Source organism: Thermobia domestica, chromosome 16 (genome assembly GCF_964235325.1).
Source record: "Thermobia domestica chromosome 16, izTheDome1.hap1.1, whole genome shotgun sequence".
Lineage (NCBI taxonomy): Eukaryota > Metazoa > Arthropoda > Insecta > Zygentoma > Lepismatidae > Thermobia > Thermobia domestica.
This window is the reverse complement of record NC_137469.1, coordinates 159,326,292-159,349,795: the sequence shown is the minus strand read 5'-3', so window position 1 is coordinate 159,349,795 and position 23,504 is coordinate 159,326,292. Positions and strand designations below refer to the sequence as shown.

The following is a 23,504-nucleotide window of genomic DNA, read 5'->3' as shown; positions in this document are numbered from 1 at the left end:
CAGAAAACTAAACACAATCTTGGAAATAATGAGGCATCGAGAACGTTTAGAACAAAGAAACGCAATTTTTTGAAAGCTAAAGTTAAAGAACTTAAATATAAATAAAAACAAAACCTTTCGAGACATATATAAGGGCATCAATGATTTTTTTTTAAAAAAAAAAACCTATAAACTTCACGTTTATGTATTAAAGAAAGCTGACGGAACAATTCTCAGTGATACAGATAGTATCTTGAATAGATGGAGGAATTGCCACAAGAGTGTAAAGAATCAATCATTATTCCACTTCACAAGAAAGGCGACAAAATTGATTGTAATAGTTATCGAGGCATCTCTCTTCTGCCAACATCCTATAAAATCCTCTTAAACATTCTATTACCAAGATTGATCTCATATACACATGGAATTATTGGAGATTATCAGTGCAGATTTAGGCGAAATCGATCAATTATCAACTAGATATTTACCATTCGACAAACACTCGAAAAGAAATGAGACTACAATACTCAGGTTCATCAATTATTTACTGATTTTAGAAAAGACTACGACTCGGTTAGGAGGGAAATATTGTATGATATTCTTACAAAGTTTGAAATATCGGTAAATCTAGTTATATTATTTAAGATTTTTTTGAAATGAATTCCAAAGTAAAGTTCGAATAGCAAAATTCTTGTCTACCAACTTTCACATCGTAAATGGCCTGAAACAAAGAGATACGTGTCACCATTATTATTCAACTTTGTTCTCGAGTACGTTATAAGGAAAATCAAAAATAGCAACCAGGGCCTAGAATTGAATAGTATTCACTAAGTTATGGCGTATGTTGATGATATAAATCTGATAAGGGACAATAGGAAAACAACAGAAAGAAATGCAGAGCTCTTATTAAGCGCTTGAAGGGACATGGGTTTAGAAGCAAAGATTGATCTCATATACGAAAACCAAATGCATGGAAATTCGTCGGGATCATAATATTGGATGCGTCAAAACATCAAATAATACTTTCGACAAAGTGGATATTTTTTAAATATCTAGAATGAATATAAATCCATTAATGCCGAAACATTATTTTTTCGCCTTTTTTGTATTTTATAGAACTTATTTTACCAAACTGTAATCAAACATAACATTTTTCCATTAGTAGAAAGTAACATTTTTATTGCTGAAAAACTTGCTTACAGGATATCCTGCCAGTAGACACTCGTAGAGTACAAAATTTGTAATTTTTAGCATTATATTCGTGACCATTTCGCAATTTTTATTATAATCATTAAAATACTATATTTTTACTCTACTCATTACTCTACTCATTACTATAGTACTATAATGACGAACATATTTCCGTTTACAAATTGGGATGACTTGAAACATTGGGCATGTAAGGAACAGCTGAATTTTTCACATTGGTAAGTGGTTCTTCCTCCACACATTTTACATTTTGAATTTAGTTTGTCAATTTTTACAATCCAATGACTTTTTCTGTCAAAGCGAAGTAAATCCCGAACTTTCTTTCCCATAGAAAGTGCCTTTCTTGATGCGGAGCCTGTAAATACTCAGCTACCAAGTGCTGAGTCGTTTGTCTGACAAAATTCAGGAGATATATTTTATCCCTTGTCCATTACAAAAGTCAAGCGTTGACTACAAATATGTTGATGGCCCATGCAAAGAACTGTCATTATTATTATTATTATTATTATTTTATCGAATTTGGACCCTGTACGTGGCAATGAATTATAGCCACGAAGAAATTAAATGTCAACTTTAAAGCAGGAAATTCGTGTTATTATTCAGTTCAAAATCTTGTGTAGTCGCGAATTCTGTAGAGGAATTTGAAGCTTAAAATATATAAAATGATAATCATACCTGCTGTGCTCTATGGTTAGGAAACATGCTTGCTTACTCTGAGAAAAGAACCTAGACTGAAAGTAATTATATGATAATGAAATCCTGACAAGGAAACATTCCAATTTGGTGAATTCAATTGCTGAAAATGGTTGCTAGCACTAGATTCAGCACCGAAAAATACAGAGAAAAAGAGGGTATTTAGTGGCAGACCGTATACAGGGTGGGGGATAAGTGAGGGCAAAGTGCGAAGATAGAACGTAGAAAATGTCTAGAAATGCCATGTTAATTTTGAAATGAGTAGAGGGATTGAGGTCAGATGTTGGATATGACGAATTCCACTGAATAGACGTAATGTGAATCATGGGGGACATCTGAAAAGCCACCATGTTGGAATTAGCGCAAGAAGAATATACGGGAAAGGGGTCATGTGGTATATTGCTCTAGACGCACACCGTCTATTGAAATAATTAGTGGCCAATACAGTTTGAGATCTCTGTAACACGTTCCACGCTGTGGCAATGTGGCAATACTGTCGTAAAGTGATGTGAATGAGGAACAACCACAAACGTGAATAAAGCCACCCACTTTCCAGTCAATAAACGTCCCGATCCACCCAATATTCGTTCCTATGCTGGTAAAAGTGCAAATATCGCCAAGGACAATCTGAAAGAGTTCGTGACACGTTTTCTGGCTTTCTACAGAGCAGATAAAACTGCTGGTCCTTGTTGATTCATGGAGAACCAATAAAGATGAAGAGTTGGTGCAGAAACTGGACAATGTAGGACTTGCCCGACTGCTTATCCCTGATGGTCGCACGTCACTCATACAACCGTTGGAGTCTTCCGTCTGTATAAGAATTTCGTAAAATATATAACATATCGTTTTTCCTGTCATCTGACTTCAAAATATGACAACGGAACAACTTCATTAACTTGGAATCACTTACTCACTTCCAGTTTACAGCACCAAGTTTCTAAGCTATAATTAGATATGCTTTCTACAAAATTTGATATTTCCAAACAGCATCTAGCGCACTGATTTCAATAGGCGGTGTGCATCAAGAGTCACATGTCACATGACCCCTTTCTCGTATATTCTTTTTGCGCTAATTCTAACATGGCAGCTTTTCAGATGTCTCCCATGATTCACATTACGTCTATTCAGTGAAGCTCTACATGCATTCCTCATGAACAACATTTGACCTCAATTTCTCTACTTGTTCCAAAATTAACATGGCATTTCTAGACATTTTCTACGTTCTATCTTCGCGCTTTGCCCTTACTTATCACCCATGCTGTAAACGCTCTTTGTTAATTTGAATGGTACAAATTTTTTTCTTGGGTGGACAAAAATGGACAAAATTCTGAGCTAGTTAAAATTCAAATTTGAAGATGTCGCACTAGAGCTAAATGGACTACTCATCTCATATAGCCTTGCTGCTGAAAGGGGCGTTAAAATCACCTCAAATCACGTAAATGTACCCCACGAATCAGCTAGTTAACAACTGCTTCCTGCCGCTATGGTAACTTATAGTATATAAACAGAATAAACGTATAGTATGTAAACAGAACAAAACAATAAGTGCAGTTTTTAAACTCTGCAATGAGTAGTAATAGTATTACTACGTACTATAAGCTGGCGTATAATCGGCAAGAAGTACAGTGAAACCTGTCTATGTTGGCCACCATCGGTTCCATCGAAAAGTGGCCAATGGCCAACTTACAGAAAATAAGTGTGATTTGTGTATTTTTAGAATAGGATTTCTAGTCTTACTTGATAGTAAAATTTTAATAAGCACTGGCACGGCAGCTACTTATAAATAATGTATATAGAGTAATCATAAAAGTATACAGTACTAGAAAATATTACTATAGTATGTTTAATATATGTGAACACCTTTCTCTTCCTGAAAACTGGTCTGGCACATTGGATTATTCGATTGAAAACAAAATAACGCAAAGAACCATGAAATAGAAGCGTATGTACGCAGTTTATTGTAATTGATATTATAGCACACTGAGTTATTCAGAGAAAAGCGAATTTATATGCTATTTATATGACTTCTTTTAAGTTGTTACTGAATGGTGGTTCATTCTAGACGTATTTGTTTTATTCTTTTTGGCAGATATGCACATTCTAATATTATAGTTAACTACCTCTTGTTAATGAGGTAGAAGTGTTTCCCTCGGAGCAAAAGATGTTTTGAGAAAATCTTGAGGGAATTCATATCTCAAAAACTCCGCTATCTTTTGACAAGCCAAAAGGTGCCAATAGTTGACAATTAAGATGGTTAGTTTTAACCTTGAGAATTTTCCGGAATTACTAACGCTCCCTACTGATGAGAGGAGTTGATATAGCTAATGGTTTTACCAAAACAGACAGGGTAAACAAATACGTACAACCATTTTCTGAATGGTTGTACGTGCTCTTTCTTATTCACACCTTCCTTCACCACCCCTTTATGAGGGTAGTGTTCTGGCCATTGACCTCCAAGAACAAATCGTGCGAATCTATGCTTCTTTGTGTCCAGTCACAAATACAGAACATCTGCCTCTCATATGGGAATACGAAAGAGTTAAGAAAAATAACAAAACTGTGTTTTGTGTGGCCAAGATACGCAGGTAAATTTATCATTATCATCATAGGATAAACATTGCTTCAGTGTGGCCAACTTCCAAGATAGACAGGTGGCCAACTTATAGAGTAGTAAGTAACGAATGTCTTATGGGAAAATGCAGATTCAAGACGAACTAGGCCAAGATAAGCAGGTGGCCAACTTAGAGAGGTGGCCAAGTTGACAGGTTTCACTGTATCTCTATCTCAAACTTTACTTAAGTCTGATCAACATGATGCAGACATTGTTCCCTATTCCAAATGCTTGAGATTTCCTAGACTAAAACAATGTCCAGCTGTCGATAAAGTTTGCTATGAATGTGGAGACTTTAATCTTTTTTCATACACAGTGACTACTTAAGAGAGGCCAAACCTAAGCATAGGGTTATGACTACTCAAAACGTTGATACACAAGGCACTTTACATACTACAGTGACCCAGAAAGAAGATATTTATGATCCAAGCTCAACTAATTTTCCCCTGTGATTTCAGGACATATATCTATCTAATTCGACCGGGAATTGTAACAAATTTGCTAGACCTTTTATATCGCAACCGTGAGAAAGAGAGAAAAGTTGGACATAGACAATACCACTAATACCGGCAATCGACTGCAAGTTTTTAACCTAATGGAAGACAAATTGGTTCAAACAGAACTACATACTTTTATTTTTTCTAATGTTATATCTTAAATAGAAGATGACTATTCAGAGACTTCCTTTTCTCTGAATGCAGCTATGGAATGGTTAAGCTGCAGCATTCACGAGAAAGATTACGAATCTATAGAATACAGAGGAAGAAAAGGCTGATAGCAAGGTATACGAAATAACAGGTCGCCCCAGTTTGCGTTTAGCGTTCTGATTGGCTCCCTGTCCGTGAAGTCTTGTGTAGGAACTTTCTTTCTTTCTTCATCACTATTAACAGTGTTTTTTCTCGCCTCCGACTTAAATGTAGTCTCAGTAGGCTCCAAATGCTAAATTCGTTAGGTGATCTCTATCGAACATTTCGACTTAAGTTATTATCTTCTTCAATGGAAGGAATATTTCAAGCAATTTTTTTTCTTTCTTCAAACTTGTTCTATACCTTTTTTTGTGTTTATATATATATATATATATATATATATATATATATATATATATATATATATATATATATATATATGTATATATTTATTTTGATTTTTTTCAAGATTTTTTTAAATATTCCTTCTTATATTTAACTAATTTATTGTTTTCCAATTTTTTTTAAATATTTATACCATTAAGGAGAATAAATTGTATCATGCTTCGAATTGCTTTCCAATTATATGTTGCTATAATATATTTGTAATTATATGGTCCCATTCCGATATGATAATTTAATTTTTGAATAAATGTAGATCTTTGATTTTGTAAGTAAGTACATTCAAATAATAAATGATCTAGGGTACCTATACCCTTATCACACCAACAGTGATAAGTCTCCTTTTTTCTAATTTGGAATAATTTAATTGGAGTAAGTGCTGTACCTAAAAGTATTCTATAATATGCAATGATTTCCTTTCTTGCCCAATGTTTTATGAATTCCCTGGGTTTATGGGAATGATGTTCGATGGTTTCCCAATAAGTATTTCCAGGTAATAATTTATTATTTTGTTGCCATTGTTTTACTAATGTTGAAAAATGTGTGTCTATAATATAAAGGTAACTTCTATAAGGAATTTTTATATAATATGGTTTTCCAATTCTAGTTGCAGACTTAGCTGCACTGTCAATAAGTTCGCCATATTTTAGACCAATGTGGGAAGGCATAAAGTAAAACTGTACAGTGTAATTCTTGTTTTGAAGTGTTTTGTAAAGATGTTTTATATTTAAAATTGTCCAAGTAACTTCTGCATTCCAGTATGTATTTTGCAGTGTTTGAAGGACACTAAGTGAATCAGTACATATACATGATATATATATTTTATGTTTTAAAATATATAATAATGCCTGACGAATAGCAAAAGCTTCTGCTTCAAAAATTGATAAAGATGATGGTAATTTATATTTAAGAGTAAGATTATTCGATGATATGAATATTGCAGCGCCCACTGAAGAATCTGGGTATTTTGATGCATCTGTATAAATTAAAACAGTGTCGGTGCGTAATTTTTGAATTTCTTCTTCCCAAATGTTTTTATATACTTTATTACGTAATTCCGAATTTTCAATTTTTATAAAATTCGGAATCGTGACATTTATATTTACTAAATTGATAGTATATTGCCATGTGAAGCAAGGAAGAAGGGGTACCTTATGGATAAATGATTGTATGTATTTAAGTCCAGTATATGCTATATAAATCCATGGTCTATTATTGATGTATGGTATCTTTTTATTCCTATTAAATAACTCTTCTATTTGTTGTAACTTATTAATTATTAATGAAGAGGATCGACCAAATCTTGTTAAAATAAACCTTTCTGCCGCTCGTTGTACTAATATTGTTAATGGAATTGTATTGGTTTCTGCTAAAAGTGCTTGTTTAGGGCAAAATCTTGGTTGTGAAAAAATGATTTTTTGTAGATCATAAAGTATACTTTCTACTCGATTATAGAATTGTTTGAGATTATTAGAATAAAATATTCCTCCATAAGTAAATTTAGCCATTACTGTATGTTTTAAAACATTTGATAAACTGAAAGGATTGATACCATATTTCTTAGCTGTTATACATTGAAATAATTTTGTAAATTTCTCTGCTTGCTGTGTACGATATCTTAGATGTTGGTTCCAATTTAATTTTTTATCTAAAAATAATCCTAAATATTTAATATAAGATTCGTTCGATAATTTGTGATTTTCAATATTAATTGTTATTGTCGATACCAATTTTCGTCTAGTAAAAATTATGAATTTGGATTTTTCCCAATTTACTTCAAAACCATTAAGCTGTGTCCAAGAAATTAATGAATTAAGAAAGTTTTCTATTCTTTCTTTACCAATTTCCAGGTTTGAAGTCGTTGTTGTGATTAGGATGTCATCCGCAAATGATACTAGTTGTATTGCTCCCTTGTTTAATTTAATTAGATCATTAATATGTATATTGAAAAGTATAGGACTTAATTTACTACCTTGTAGTAGCCCTATCGATGTAGTACGTGCCTCATTATAAGTATTACCAATTTTGATATATATTTTTCTATCAATTAAAGTATTATGTATTATCCTTATAATTTTACTCGGTATATTTAACTCATATAGCTTATTAATAAGTATATCTAAAATTACAGAATCATAAGCTTTTTGTAAATCTATGCTAACTGCTAGAAGATAGTTTCTGGAATAAAATGCATGATGAATATCTAGAATTACTGGGGCCAATGCATCATAGGTTGAAGTATTTTTGCGAAACCCTGTTATATTATTATGCAGAATTTGATTATATTCTAAATACCAATTCAGGCGATTAAGTATAAGCCCCTCGAAAATCTTATATGCACAAGAGAGGAGTGAAATTGGACGATAATTATCTACTTTACCAATTGGTTGTTTTACTTTTGGAATCGGGATGATTAATACTTTTTTCCATTCTAGAGGTATAACGCTGGTGTTCCAAATATTGTTATAATATTCTAATAATAATTTGAGACCTTTTTCTGTTAAATTTTTAAAGTGAGGGTATGTAAGACCATCTAACCCAGGTGAAGTATTTTTTGTGATATTTTTGAGTACAAGTTCTAATTCTCTTATTGTAAAGTTTTTATCTAAAACAGGATTTTTGTTACATAGTAATTGTTTCTGTAATAAAAGCCTTGAATTGTTAACAAAAGGTGGTGATAGGTTTTGATGGAAATCATCTATCCTATTTAGTTGACTTAGGTATAGAGGAGTATTCGTATTTGACATATTTTTTGTATATTTTCTCCAGAAATTCCAGATATGATGCAACGAAGACCTATCAGAAAGTTGATTACAAAAATTTTGCCAACTTTGTCTTCTTATACTTTGTATTATTTTTTTGGATTTAGCTTTTTGTGCACAATAATGTAGAAAATTGTCTCTACTTTTATTATTAATGAAAGTATGATAAGCTTTTTGTACCATATTTATATTTTGTTGGCAAATTTGATTCCACCATATAGGTTTATGTTTATTTTTTTCTTTTTGTTTATATGAAGGAACATGTGTGATTGCTGTGTTTTTCTTAATGATAGAAACAGTTGATTTAATGAATTTAAATATTTGTGAAGGATGTTGACCTAAATATTCAGGTGATGAATTGGAAATTTTCCCATCCAGAATACGATGATATTCAGTCCAATTTATTTTTGAATGAATTTTTTGTAGTTTCGACTTAAATCCTATTTTTTGTTCATAATTATTGATGTCTTCAGATTGAAAAAAATGAGTTGTGAATATAATGGGTAGATGATCACTATCACATGGTGTGAAGTATGTCCACCATTCTGTATCAATATAATAATTAAATTTTGATAACGTTAAATCTGGGACACTTAAGTCTGTGGAAGAAATTCTGGTAGGAGCTCCATTATTTAAATAGAGATACTGAGATTCCACTAATTTTGATAAGAATGATTTTCCCGCTTTATCGGTTCGATTTGAACCCCATATTTTGTGATGAATGTTCAGGTCGCCCCCTATATAATCTATATTTAATTTATTATTTAATAAATAATCCCAAAAATTATCACTTACGTGAGTCTTAGGAGGAATATATATATTTAGGAATTTTATATTATTTACTGTAACACCTAGAATTTGTATGTTAGGGAAATTAGTAATATTTGGTAAGGTGAATGTGGTATATGAGTAATTATTTTTTATGCAAATAGCAATGCCTCCATAATTGTCTGATCTGTATTGGTTGATAACCGTGTAATGTTTAATTTGAAGATGGAATTTGGGATTGCACCAAGTTTCCTGAAGTAAAAGTATGTCGGGTTGAAAAGTTTGAATTAAGTGATGTAAATGATGAATTTTACCCCTTGCACTTTGACAATTCCACTGGATTATTGTAAATCTGCTAAATTTACTATATTCCATTTTAAGTCAATTGAAGAGATGAGTATATTGATGTTAATAGGTTTTCTAGATGTGTATCAAATTTATTTGCTAGGGGACCACCAAAGAAATTTGATAGACATTTTCTAATTGCTTCTTTATATTTCTTATTAATATTAGTATTGACTACATTATCAAAATTTCCTGTTTTTATTGTATTTCTAAAAGAAGTTGAAGTAATAGCCCTACTAGTTTCGAAATTCATTTTCTGATTGTCCTTAATATTAGGAGTTTTTGGAAGCGTATCCTGATTTGTGTTTGTCAAATATCTATTGTTTTTTCTCTTAATTGATCGATTTTCATTATTTATACTGAATGTTTTTGTGTCATTTTGATTCAAAACCTCTACTTGTGAACAACTATTTTTAGTTTGTTGAATTCTAGAATCCTTACCATTGTGAAATTGATTCCGAGAAGAAAAGGAATTTAGTTTTGGTGAGTCAGTAACATTTCGTCTTTTCTTTTCTGGGGGTGACTCTATAATATTTATATTATTGCTTGAGCCTGGAGTAGTAAAAGTATCATATAACCTACTAGCATAAGTAAAATTTGTGCCTGGTGTCATAGATATATGATAATATTTTGTTTCCGTATTATTGGAAAGTCCTCCCTGGAAATATGTTTCTATTGCATTAGGCTTATCTTGGATTTTATTAACTAGCTTATTGGCTTCATTAAAAGAAATTTTATTAACTGCCATTAATTATACGATCTTCCTCTGTCGTAGTTTTTCAGGACAGTCCTTATTATCTGCCTTATGTTGTTGGCCACAATTAATACATTTACTAGGATTTGTACATGTTTCATGCTGATGAGCAGCACCACAATTTTTGCATAAAGTTTTATTTAATCTGCAATTTCTTTTTAGGTGCCCGTATTTGAAACAACCGTTTAGGCATTGCGTAATTGAAGGTATATATGTTTCGACTTTCCTACGTATGAAGTACAGTTTAATATCTACAGGTAATTGTTGTGAGTCAAATGTAATTATAACCGTTTTAGTGGGTTGTTGGTCACCATTTGAATCTTTTCTGTATATTCGTCTAGCCGAAGTTACTGTAACGTCACATTGAATATCAGTTAATAAATGATCCATTGTGATGTCAGTATCTATATCTCTTACTACCCCCGTAGTATATATCAAATTGTTTGGTATAAAAGCTTCCCACTTATATTGTAGTAATATATTATGATCTAAGAAATTATTCGCTTCCACACCAGATCGAAATTTAATTTTAATTAAATTTCTACCTATACCCTCTATGGTTTCTATACCTGGAATCTCTGCTAAAAATAGCCTACGGCTAATGGACATTATATGCTTTTTTCCCAATTCTTCCCTTTGAGATTGTATGAATACGTAGTATGGAGCTAAATGTGAAGTCTTACATTTGTTCTTTTCTATTTGTGTAAAATTTGTATTTTTATTTTTGTAATGCATTTTATTTTTATTTGTAAAGGTAGATTTTTCTGAGGATATACTCTCCTCATGAGGTAATACCGGTGAATTTGTACTTATGGTTGTATTGACTACAACTACATTTCCAATTTCTAACATATTTGCCTCATTGGAATCCGCCATATTAGTTGACGAAGTTTGCGGATCGGAATCGTCTATTGAAGGCAAATCATTTTCCTCATCCATCTTTCCACTACTATGATAAAACTTATCTATCTACATGCAAACATATATATCAATTTCATGCAAATGACTTAAAAACTATGGCTTAAATCTAAGAGGCAATTATATTATTGTAAATGTAAAGCAAAACACAGATAGTTCGATTGGAGTATCACCTAACGAACTCAACACCTAAACCTATTTGTTTTAGCTTAATTCTAAAAATCATGCACTTGAGTTGCTTTTATTATCAGTTATAATATTGGTCTACCGTATGCCAAACTATGCACCACTGAATGGATTCACTGCACTTTAAATAACTATTTCATCTTCATTTTTCTAATGAAGAACGTTGTTCTTTGTGACAGTATCAGATGTTATGTTCATCCTACCTAATCCTATTTGTTTTATTTTAGTACTAAAAAAACATGCACTTGAAGTGCTTTTATTATCAGATATAATATTAATCCACTGTATGTAAAACTATGCACCACTGATTGCATTCACTACACTTGAAACAAATGGATCATCATTTTCAAGCGATACACGATGTTCAACACAAATCACACACACATCCGCCATTTGCACTCCCTTGTAAATACTTCGTGTAGGAACTTTTGCCCATCTTTAAACAGTATACCAACTAGCGTAATTGCGTATGCAGCATTTCACTTGTTTTCTTGAACGATACCTCATGATACCCAAGGATGTTATAAAATAAAGGATCTGCCCATATGTAGACTATCTTCATACTATTAGATGACTGGATGACGGCCATATATGTTGGCTCAAAACATTGTATTCTTCGTATGTAGACATGTAGTGTGTCTCTCATTTATTTTTTATTTTATTTAAGTCCTTGCTTCAGATTTATTACATGCTGCACGTATGGGTGTACAAATATGAGTGAGAAGAAGCTATCTGAAATAACCTTTCACAGCTAAGAAAATCACCAAGAAATCGTATGGCTGTGACGTATGGCTTCACGATTTTGTGGTATGGGCAAATCCTATATTTTATAACATCCTTGGCAATACCTTCACGTGACGTCACCGAGCGCAAAGTATCCTGGGAAAAATGAGAGCAGAAAGGCTGAATCGAGAGTCCCCTGGGCTGATGGATTGAATTGTTCCAGGAAAGCAGTATTCCGAAAGAATAAAAGAGTTTATTCATTTGAAGTTACTTTTGGTAAACAAGACAGCACAGGCTAAGTTAACTACACCGAGACAAACCTGAAAAAGTTAAACGAATCATCAATCGACAAAGGAAGAAAAGGAAAATACAGTTTACCGTAATATGTTCGAGAGTGCTTTAGAAAATACCTAAAAAGAAGTGGAACTTTGGAAAGAGAATTATATGTTGTTGAGTAAATATTGTCAGTTGTAAATGGACTAAACAGTAGTGAGTTCAAAAGAGTAAAAAATAATGAATGATGTAAAAAAAATAATGATGAAGATTGGGAGGACCTGAGAGATATTAATTATTTTAAGAACGGGTCAAAAAATGTTTTTTTCGTAATGAACCAAAGTTGTGTAATTAATTTTAATGTTCGGGATTATTCTAGAACTAGGCCTAGTTATGGTGATTTATGATTAAGACATTGAGGCTTGGACGTAAATATATCTGGTGTTGTCAAGAATTCTCTTATATCTTTAATGGGTTTTACAAGTTCATGTCAATTTTATAATCAGGCCACGCTATCGAATAAGAACCATCAGATATAAGTAATTACAATTGATATGTGCACGATTACCCGTTACATATATCAAGGACAAATATTATTCACTTTGTTATACTTTTAACAGTCTCTATAACAACATTATATAACAGAATATGTTCTTTGCTTTATTGTAGTAATAAAAACAATTCACCTTCACTTTAAAAGGACGAATCGCTTTCTGCCGCAAAATTCTCTGAAATATTGCTAAATTGTAGAGAACCCATAGGCTCATCATTGGGGAAGTTCCTCCATGTGCTAGCTTATTCCCTCCAAGAAAGGAAGGAAGGAAATGGGCTTCAGGTGGTTGCTATGTTCACCCCGAGAATGATAAATAAAAACAATCTAAAAATGGGAAATGAGTGAATTTTCTAAACAAAACTTTAGCAGATGAACAATTAATTTTTTTATCCTGGTTTAGAACTACTGGCTAGAAAGCTATCTGGATGATTTAATGTATGATCCCACGCTATATATTTTTCCATATTTGACTCAACATAGGTCATACTTGCACAACATGACTGCACTCATACAAATTTGATTAGGTTTAATTTATCCTTTTCTTATTTTCTTGAATAACTTATGCGGGAAATTTACGTAAAAGCAATACTTCTGAGAACACTGACATGTGACGTCATTATAAAAAAAATAGTGTGCAATCTTGCCGTGTGTACAATCAAACGCGTAATACACAAATGGAGTAGCATAGCTGCTTGCGTAGAATGACAGGAAGTAAATCTTAAACGATAAAAGGAGTGTGGCCCCGCATGGCGTAGTCGCTAACGCTCTCAACTTCGGTGCGAGCGGTCCCGGGCTCGATTCCCGGTGGGGGCACTCGGTCGAAAAAGTGTAAAACGCTTTCTCAGGCCAGCCACCCTGAATAAGGTTTTCCTGGGTTTTCCTCATTCACACCAGGCAAATGTCGGGGTGGTACCTAACTTATAGGTCCCAGGCCGCTTCCTTCCTTCCCTTTCCTCGGATAGTGTGCTCGCCGAGGGACGTCATTCCTTAACACATGACGGCCTCAGATGTCGAAAGCCCAGAAATCTAAATCCTAAGATAATAGGAAGAACTAGAAAAAATGACACTTACCCGTTCTGTCCCATAAGCATCATTAATAACTTCCCACTGGTGAGCATCTTGGCTGTAGGAAATGGTGAATGCAGTCACCCACTCTTCTTTCTCTCCCCGACCCTGAGTTATTACACCAGTCACCTGTAAACAAAGTAATATATAAAATGAACAATCACCTATTTAATGTATTGTAAAAAAACAATGGTAGTCAAGTCTTCCTTGAGTACGGAACATTTACAGTGTTTAAGCTACAGAAACATGCGATTTGAGGAAATAGGTAACGTAACATTAACTGGAAAATATCTTTTACTGTACAGGCAGGCACTTTCAAACTTTTTTTTGGCATCCAAAATATTGCGTGGAAAAAAAGGAACACAGCGTGTTTGTGCTGCAATTTTATGAATTGTACAGTGCTCTGTTAGCATGTGGATGGAAAGCTCTTGATGTTAAGAGAGCAATGGGTTCGTACCCAAAGTTTAAGGATATTGGAAGTATCACTGCTCGTCCGAAAAGTGGTCAGTTTAGTATGAGTTATTGGAGATTATTGTGCGAAAAGATTTCACACGTAACTCTCGAAAATGATCGTATCCTGCGTCACCTGACTTTAGTATATCGACGTCCAAAGTGCTCAAGATTCTATGTAAATGGTTTCTGTATTTGTTATCATATGAAATATAACATATGAAAGCACAAGAAACATGAAATCACAGTCTTCATGCAGGAGTTACGATTAGCGTCCATTGAACACATTGATCAAAGTAACACCACTATACATTATTGGCTTTATGCAGAGTCGTTTTGACGTCTCATTAATACCTTACTACCAGGTTGACTAATAGATGATTATCAAAATTGTATTCAGAGTCTCTGATTAGGACGTAGTATTGGACGAAGTTAATCACATGTGACTAATTAATGTAGAGCAAAGACTAATCTTTTACCCACGGTTTAGCGTGCGACACAACATTTCGTAATTCATGTATTTTCCTTTTTACAGACTACGCATGCGCTCATCTACTTTTCCGTAGTTGCCACATTTATTTTTCTCACCCGATGCATTAGGGTTATATAAGTTAATCATACAAAAATCATCATTTTAGTTGTACTCAAAGTAGACTCTGAATACCAAAAAGTGCTCCTTCCTTAGTAAAGAGTTAGTATTCTTACTAACTAGTCTATGACTAACCTTCGATTAACGAATTCTCTCTGAATACCGCCCATTGTGTTTTATTCGGATGAAACCATCTTTCACATGTTTGGGAGGTCAACTGCATTTAATGCATAAGAGAGTTATAGGTCGTTTCTGTATTCAAGAATTAGCAATTACAGCAAATTTTTCATTTACATTTAGAATCTTTACTTTGTACAAGTTGGAAAACTCTGTCAGAAATGATGTTTGGATTAGCCACCGTGCTAGACTTATGTTATCCATGAATAACTGGATTCCAAATTTCCAAGATAAAGAGGGGTGATCTAGTTTCTGATATAGACACACAGAAATTCTTGCTATGGCTTACTTAACGGATATAATGTAAAGAAATATCCGTTGGTGACATTATAGACTAGGATTACGGATACTGTAGAAATGATCATTAAATTCACATTAAAGTATACCTAAAAGAGACCGAGTTTCAAATTGATATGCTCCAGGCGATATAATAAATCAAATGATTTCATAGAACTTCTCCGGTGGGAGATTTTCCAGGCCACTCCCTGAAATCATCACTGAATGAAACTCGTGTAGAACTCCACTAGCTATGTCACTCTATATCAGGCGCACATTCATTTTTTTTTTTTTTTTTGCTTAAAGGGATCCGAAGTTTTTTTCTGGGGAGTCCAATATATCTATATATTAAACTTGTCTTATCCAGCATCCGAAAAGACAATAAGTGATTGTTAATTACTGTCACCTATATTCTCAAAAAATTCTGATATAACTGGATTTTTTAATAAGGAAAGGAAGAGTTGAGTTGAGTTTAACGTCCCTTTCAGCAGCAAGGCTATATGAGACGTGGACCTACTGATTAACGTGGAATCCGAACCACATGAGCTCCCACCGGGAATGAGGAAAGGAAGAGTACAGATGGTGTGTAAAATCAAACCTTTAGGTTATATCAATCATTTGTCTGTTAAACAAGTATAGTTAAGAAAGTATACAAATGTTAGTCGGATTACAAAGTTTTGGAAGAATCCTGATCAAGTGGACCCCACCCCCGTGGATGCTCCTGCTCCATATTAATTTTATACAATAACTGAGTTTTGTTTTACATTGTAAAACTACGGAAGATTTTCAAATTATCTTGAATCACCACTGAAAATGGGCATCGCAGATCTATAAGTTCTAATACAGGAAAAAGGTCAGAGATGGAACTAATTCTTTGAACGCTGAAGCCATATCAAAAAGCTTTTTTTTTTTTTTTTTTTTTTTCAATCTCCAATCATTTTTGCTATATGAAGGCTAATATTCAAACCTGAAATAGTAACAGATTTCTGTAAATTCCGATTCCAATAAACGAACGAAGTCAGATATGGAATATGGTATATTTCTTGAATGCTTAATCCATTTGAGAAAACTGGTTCTCGATATTTCTCACCGTTTTCACTCCATGAAAATTTATAGTGAAACCGGAAGTAGTACTAAATTTCAGCGACTTTTCGTTTTAGAACTGAAAATAGTACATTTCCTTGAGACGCTGAATCGATTCCAAAAGACCACTTCTTGATATCTATCACCGTTTTTGCTTTGTGGATATCAATATTAAAAACGGAAAGGGTAGTAAATTTATACCAATTTTGATTTTTGTAGAGAGATGCGGGTGAAGATGTTATATTTTCTTCAGACATGGAATCAATTCCAAAATCCCTTTAATGCTATATATTGTCATATTTCCTCTATAACGATCAATGCTGAAATCGGAATTAATTACTTTCAACCAGTTCCGGTTTGAATAGATGGTTAAAATGAAATGAAATGATAACTTCAAGTTTTACGTCCCACTGTTATTGCAGCTAGGATAAAGGAAACGGTGATGATCAGAAATGAACGAAATGGTGGAATGGAGAAAGTGAGAGAATCCCGAGAAAACCCACGTACACGGGGTTTATCTACCAGAAAGTTAATTTGGCTCGGCTGGAATCGAACCAAGAATCCCACGCACCAAAGATGAACGCTCTACCACTGAGCTACCGCGGAACCGAATAGAAGGTAAACGAATGATACGATACTTATGTATTCTTGAAACGCTGGATCGATCCAAAAAATAATTTTAAAAAATAAATAAATAAAAAACATTTTTCGATATCTTTTATTGTTTATGCTCTGATACCTGTTAGCAGATAAAGACACAGACGAACGGGCATAACCCTTTCATAAGACTTCGGATCTGAAGTATAATAAACTAAAGCCTGTGAGAAACATCTTGGCATTTCAGCTACACGAATAAAACGCAAGTTGTGACGCGACGTTGTCGAGTGCTAAGGTGTGTGGCTATGGCTAAGCAGACAAACTACAGCGCGATCAGGTAACAGGGGACACACGTGGGATATGAACAAAATAAACGTGGCAATACCGCTGGCCTCTCATTTGCTAGCAGCATTTAAAGGGAACTTGGAGCGCCGCCTTCAAATGCCAAGATGTTTGTCACGCCGTTTACATTTTACATATTTTCGTTGCGAAGAAAAGACTATGACAGCTTTGTATATGCATTTCAATATAATGCAGGTGGAAATAATGCACAGAAAGAAAAGTATAGTAAGAAAGTTGGGTGAAGTACTTTATATATATATATACATATATATATATATATATATATATATATATATATATATATATATATATAAATGTATTATTTACTAATTTACTATCCCATCGGACATAAGCACATTCACTTACACGTACAGCCGCAATCAAAGAAAAATCTATTTTTTTTTAAAAAAAAAAAGAAAAGGACATTAACGAACACGAGAGCAAGAAGTATCAGTACCACAATTTTTGTTTTGCTAAACCGAAGTACTAAACAATCTACATTTTAATGAGTCTATGGTTCAGATTAAACGAAGAATGCTTAAACATGAATGAATATTTGAAAAATAGAAAAATATCTTTAGATTTGTTGAATAGAAAGTAATTTGGTTTCATTTTAGCGTTGTATTCCATGGATAGATCAGCATTTGGCATCCTGAACATTATACTAACTCGCTAATCTCTAGTGGTGCGGGTATTCTATCAAGGAAGATTATATCCATAATTCTTTACATTGCTTCCATCGAATTATTTTAACATTATCATTTCACAATAATTGCAAGGGAACGCGATTCGGCACTTCGTAATATCACTTCAATACAATGTGGGATTTCCACACGTAATTAAAACAAGTACTTAAGGTTATTCATTACGTCCAAATAGTTTGTGTCTAAAACGGTAGATGGCGCCACCGTCACCAATGTTAACATATGCAACTAATAAAATTAAAACAATCAAAAATAAAATGAACAATTCAAAAATTAAGCAAAAACGGATATAATCTGGTTAATGGACGTTACAAAATCTAGGGAATGGTACGTGTCGATTTCACTTATTGTTATTAGTTTCATTGTTAGAGGCCACCATTGTTAAGTAAACAATCAACTTTATCTCCCGTACTTTCTACCAGAAACTGACCAAACTTTACACACTTATTTAAGGTTGAAATATCTAGGGAATGGTATGTGTCGATTTCACATATTGTTGTTAGTTTCATTGTTGAAGACCACCATTGTTAAATAAACAATCAACTTTATGTGCCACACTTTCTAAAACAAACTGACCAAACTTGGCACACCCATCCGATTAGCACAGAGACATCTAGCGAATGGTACCTGTCGATTTCACATATTGTAGTTAGTTTCATTGTTCGAGGAAACCATTGTTAAACAAACAATTGCTGGATTTTTCCATTGTTAAATAAACAATTAATTTTATCTGCCATACTTTATACTACAAACTAACCAAACTTGGCATACTCATTTACAATTGAGACATCTATGAAACCGCACGTGTCTATTTCACTTATTGTTGTTAGTTTCATTGTTAGAGGACACCATTGTTAAATAAAGAATCACCTTTATCTGCCATACTTTCTACCAGAAACTGACAAAACCTTGCGCACTCATTTAAGATTGAAATATCTAGGGAAAGATATGTGTCGATTTCTCATATTGTTGTTAGTTTCATTGTTCAAGATCATCATTGTTAAATACACAAGCGTTGGATTTCTACATTGTTAAATAAACGATCATCTTCATCTGCCATACTTTCTAACACAAACTGACCAAACTTGTCGCACCCATCTGATTACCACAGGGATATATACTGAATGGTACCAATCAATTTCTCATATTGTTGTTAGCTTCATTCTTCGAAGCCACCATTGTTAAACAATCGCTGGATTTCTCCATTATTAAATAAACAATCAACTTTTTCTGCCATACTTTCTACCACAAACTGACCAAACTTGCACAATCATTTACGATTGAGATGTCGATGGAACGGTACGTGCCGATTTCACTTATTGTTGTTACTTTCATTCTTAGAGGCCACCATTGTTAAAAAAACAATCAACTTTGTCTGCCACACGTTCTACCAGAAACTGATCAAACTTTGCACACGCATTTAAGATTGAAATATCTAGGAAATGATACGTGTCGATTTCACATATTGTTCTTTCATTGTTAGATGCCACCATTGTTAAATAAACAATCAAGTTTTTCTGCCACACTTTCTACCACAAACTAACCAAAATTTGAAGTATCATTTAAGATTAAGATATCTATGGAATGGTATGGGTCGATTTCACATATTGTTGTTTGTTTCATTGTTAGAGGCCACCATTGTTAAACAAACAATCAACATTAATGGCCATACGTTCTACCAGCAACTGACCAAACTTTGCACACCCATTTAAAGTTGAAATATCTATGGAATGCTATGTGAGATGTCGATGGAACGGTACGTGCCTATTTTACTCATTGTTGTTACTTTCATGCTTAGAGGCCACCATTTAAAAAAAAACAATCAACTTTGTCTGCCACACGTTCTACCAGAAACTGACCAAACTATGCACACGCATTTAAGATTGAAATATTTAGGGATCAACTGATCAAACTTGGCACACCCATCGGATTACCACAGAGATATCTACTGAATGGTACCTGTTGTTAGTTTCACTGTTTGAGGCCACCATTTTAGAACAATCGTTGGATTTCTCCATTATTAAATAAACAATCAACTTTATCTGCCATACTTTATACTACAAACTAACCAAACGTGGCATACTTATTTACGATTGAGATATTTATGGAATGGTACGTGTCGATTTCATTTATTGTTGTTAGTTTTATTGTTAGAGACCACCATTTTCAAATAAACAATCAACTATATCTGCCATACTTTCTACCAGAAACTGACCAAATTTTGCATACCCCTTGAAAGTTGAAATATCTACGGAATGCCATGTGTCGATTTCACATGTTGTTGTTAGTTTCATTATTGATGGCCACCATTGTTAAATACAGAATCGTTGGATTTCTCCAGTGTTAAGTACACAGTCAACTTTTGTCTGCCATATTTTCTACCACAAACTAACCAAACGTGGCGCACTCATTTACGATTCAGATATCAATGGAATGGTTCGTGCCGATTTCACAAATTGTTGTTAGTTTCATTGTTAGAGGCCACCGTTGTTAAGTAAACAATCAACTTTATCTTTCGTACTTTCTACGAGAAAATGAACAAACTTTGCACATCCATTTAAGATTGCAGTATCTAGGGAATGGTATGCGTGGATTCCACATATTGTTGTTAGTTTCATTGTTGAAGGCCACTATTCTTAAATAAACAATCAACTTTATCTGCCATACTTTCTAAAACAAACTGACCAAATTTGGCACACCCATCGAATTTGCACAGAGATATCTACTTAATGGTACAAGTCGATTTCACATATTGTTGTTAAAACATATTGTTGTTCACATATTGTTGTTGTTATTGTTGCTAGTTTCATTGTAAAGATCACCATTGTTAAATAGACATTCGTTGGATTTCTCCATTGTTAAATAAACGATCAACTTTATCTGCTATACTTTCTACCACAAACTAAGCAAACTTTGCACACTCATGAAGGATTGAGATATCTATGGAATGGTATGTGTCCATTTCACATATTGTTGTTCTTTCATTGTTGAAGGCCACCATTGTTAAATAAACAATCGTTGAATTTCTAAATTGTTACCTAAACAATCAATTTTATCTTACACTCTTTCTACTACAACTAACCAAATTTGGCGCACTCATTTACAATTGAGACATCTATGGAACGGTACATGTCGATTTCACTTATTGTTGTTAATTTCATTGTTAGAGGCCACCATTATTAAATAAAGAATCAACTTTATCTGCCATACTGTCTAGCAGAAACTGACCAAACCTTACACACTCATTTAAGATTGAAATATCTAGGGAAAGATATGTGTCGATTTCTCATATTGTTGTTAGTTTCATTGTTAAAGACCACCATTGTTAAACACACAAGCGTTGGATTTCTACATTGTGAAATAAACGATCAACTTTATCTGCCATACTTTCTACCACAGACTAACCAAACTTTGCACACCCATTTAAGATTGAAATATGTAGGAAATAATAGTGTTGATTTCACATATTGTTCTTAGTTTCATTGTTGGAGGCCACCATTGTTAAATAAAGAATCAACTTTATTTGCTATATTTTGTACCAGAAACTGACCAAACTTGGCACACCAATCGGATTACCACTGAGATATCTAGGGAATGGTACTTGTCGATTTCACATATTATTGTTAGTTTTATCGTTTTAAGCCACCATTGTTCAATAAATAATTGTTGAATTTCTCCATTGTTAAATAAACAATCAACTTTATCTGCCACACTTTTTACTTCAGATTAACCAAACTTAGCACACTCCTTTACGATTTAGATATCTATGAAATGGTACTTGTCGATTTCACTTGTTGTTGTTAGTTTCATTGTTAGAGGTCACCATTGTTAAATAAACAATAAACTTTATCTGTCATACTTTCTACCAGAAACTGACCAAACTTTGCGTACCTATGTAAGATTGAAATATCTATCCTATGGTTCATGTCGATTTCACATATTGTTTTAGTTACGTTGTTGGAGACTACCATTGTTAAATAAACGATTCACTTTATTTTCCATACTTTTTACCAGAAGCTGACCAAACTTGACATATTTACGATTCAGATATCTAGAGAATGGTACATGTCGATTTCTCATATTGTTGTTAGTTTCATTGTTGGAGGCCTCCATTTTTAAATAAACAGTAAACTATATTCCATACTTGCTACCGGAAACTAAGCAAACTTTGCTTACCTATTTACGATTGAAATATCTATGGAATGATACATGTCGATTATCAAGGGCTAACAAGCTCTAGCCAGATTGTGTGTAATACATCAGTATGCGTTGGGATCAAACGATAATTATTCGTGATCAAACGAGCTGGACAAATTCCGATTGAATTTGTTTTCATGGTGGCTGTGGTGGAGGGGCTAAGAGGTCATCGGTAAATGGTATTGTTCGGAAAATGGAATAGTAAAAAAAAAATAAATAAATAAATAAATAAATAAATAAAATAAACATATTTCAGTCAGAACTTTGTTGCGCCTGTTTTATAACCAGTGTGAACTAGTTGTGTGCCTCCAGATTTTTTTTTTTTTTTTGTCTCAGGTGGAGCGAGATGGCCCCCTACAGCGTTCCTAGAATTACACTCTAAAAGCCCACAGTGTTCCTAGAATTGCACTGTGAAAGCCCCTCCCATACAACTGACCTGTGCTTCCCAGCAGACACCTCACATTTGAACTCTGTTGAGATTCTATGTAAGTTTGTCGGCTGTACGTACAAATTCAAAGAATAAACATGTATTAGGGAATGAGAAGTTCTCGAAATAAATTTGCAAGCTGAATATTTTTTCGCGACATAAGTGAAGAGTAATTATAACTTATACCCTTGAAGAGTACCCTGGAGAGTAAAAAAGCTCAAAGCAAAATAATCATTGAATTAATAGCAATGTAATCACAGTAATGTGTATATATGGCATGTTGTATTTCTACCAGATTGTCAGAGCACTAATTCTCTCATTTTTTGATGTGAGCGATGTCGCTATCGAATTTCCAGAAGAACATTTAAAAAAAGTTGTATTTAGGTCTATTCCATTTTAAACAAACGAAATACGTTGCGTAAAAGAACTTTCCATGTTAAAATATTTGATGGGTAGAGTAGTTTGTGTGGGATTTGATTGTTATTGCATGTATCTATTGCATGCTGAATAGGTAGCTGGGAAAGCAGCCAGGATATTCATTCTGACGGTTGCAACCCGTGAGAATACAGAACAACAGTTACTCCAAGGGAATAGATAATAGATAAAAATTCTTAAAACTACCGTGGGAGAGAGAGCCGAAAGAGGGTATAGTGTGAAAGTTTGGGCTGGAACTAGGGAAGTTCCGCCAGGAACGCAGAATCACCTGTATACAGCTCTCATTGTTGAGACAGTAAA

The 23,504-nt window shown here is 33.6% G+C and overlaps 1 protein-coding gene across 6 annotated transcripts in view; it reads right to left on the bottom strand.

The window, feature by feature from the left end:
- LOC145673486 (lactadherin-like) overlaps window positions 1-23,504 on the bottom strand; it is a 648,675-nt gene that overhangs the window by 116,549 nt on the left and 508,622 nt on the right. For all 6 annotated transcript variants that reach the window (XM_081743233.1, XM_081743230.1, XM_081743234.1 and 3 more), the window contains one exon: window positions 13,934-14,056. In XM_081743233.1, coding sequence (XP_081599359.1) covers window positions 13,934-14,056 — 123 coding nt within the window. The remainder of the gene's footprint in view (window positions 1-13,933; window positions 14,057-23,504) is intronic.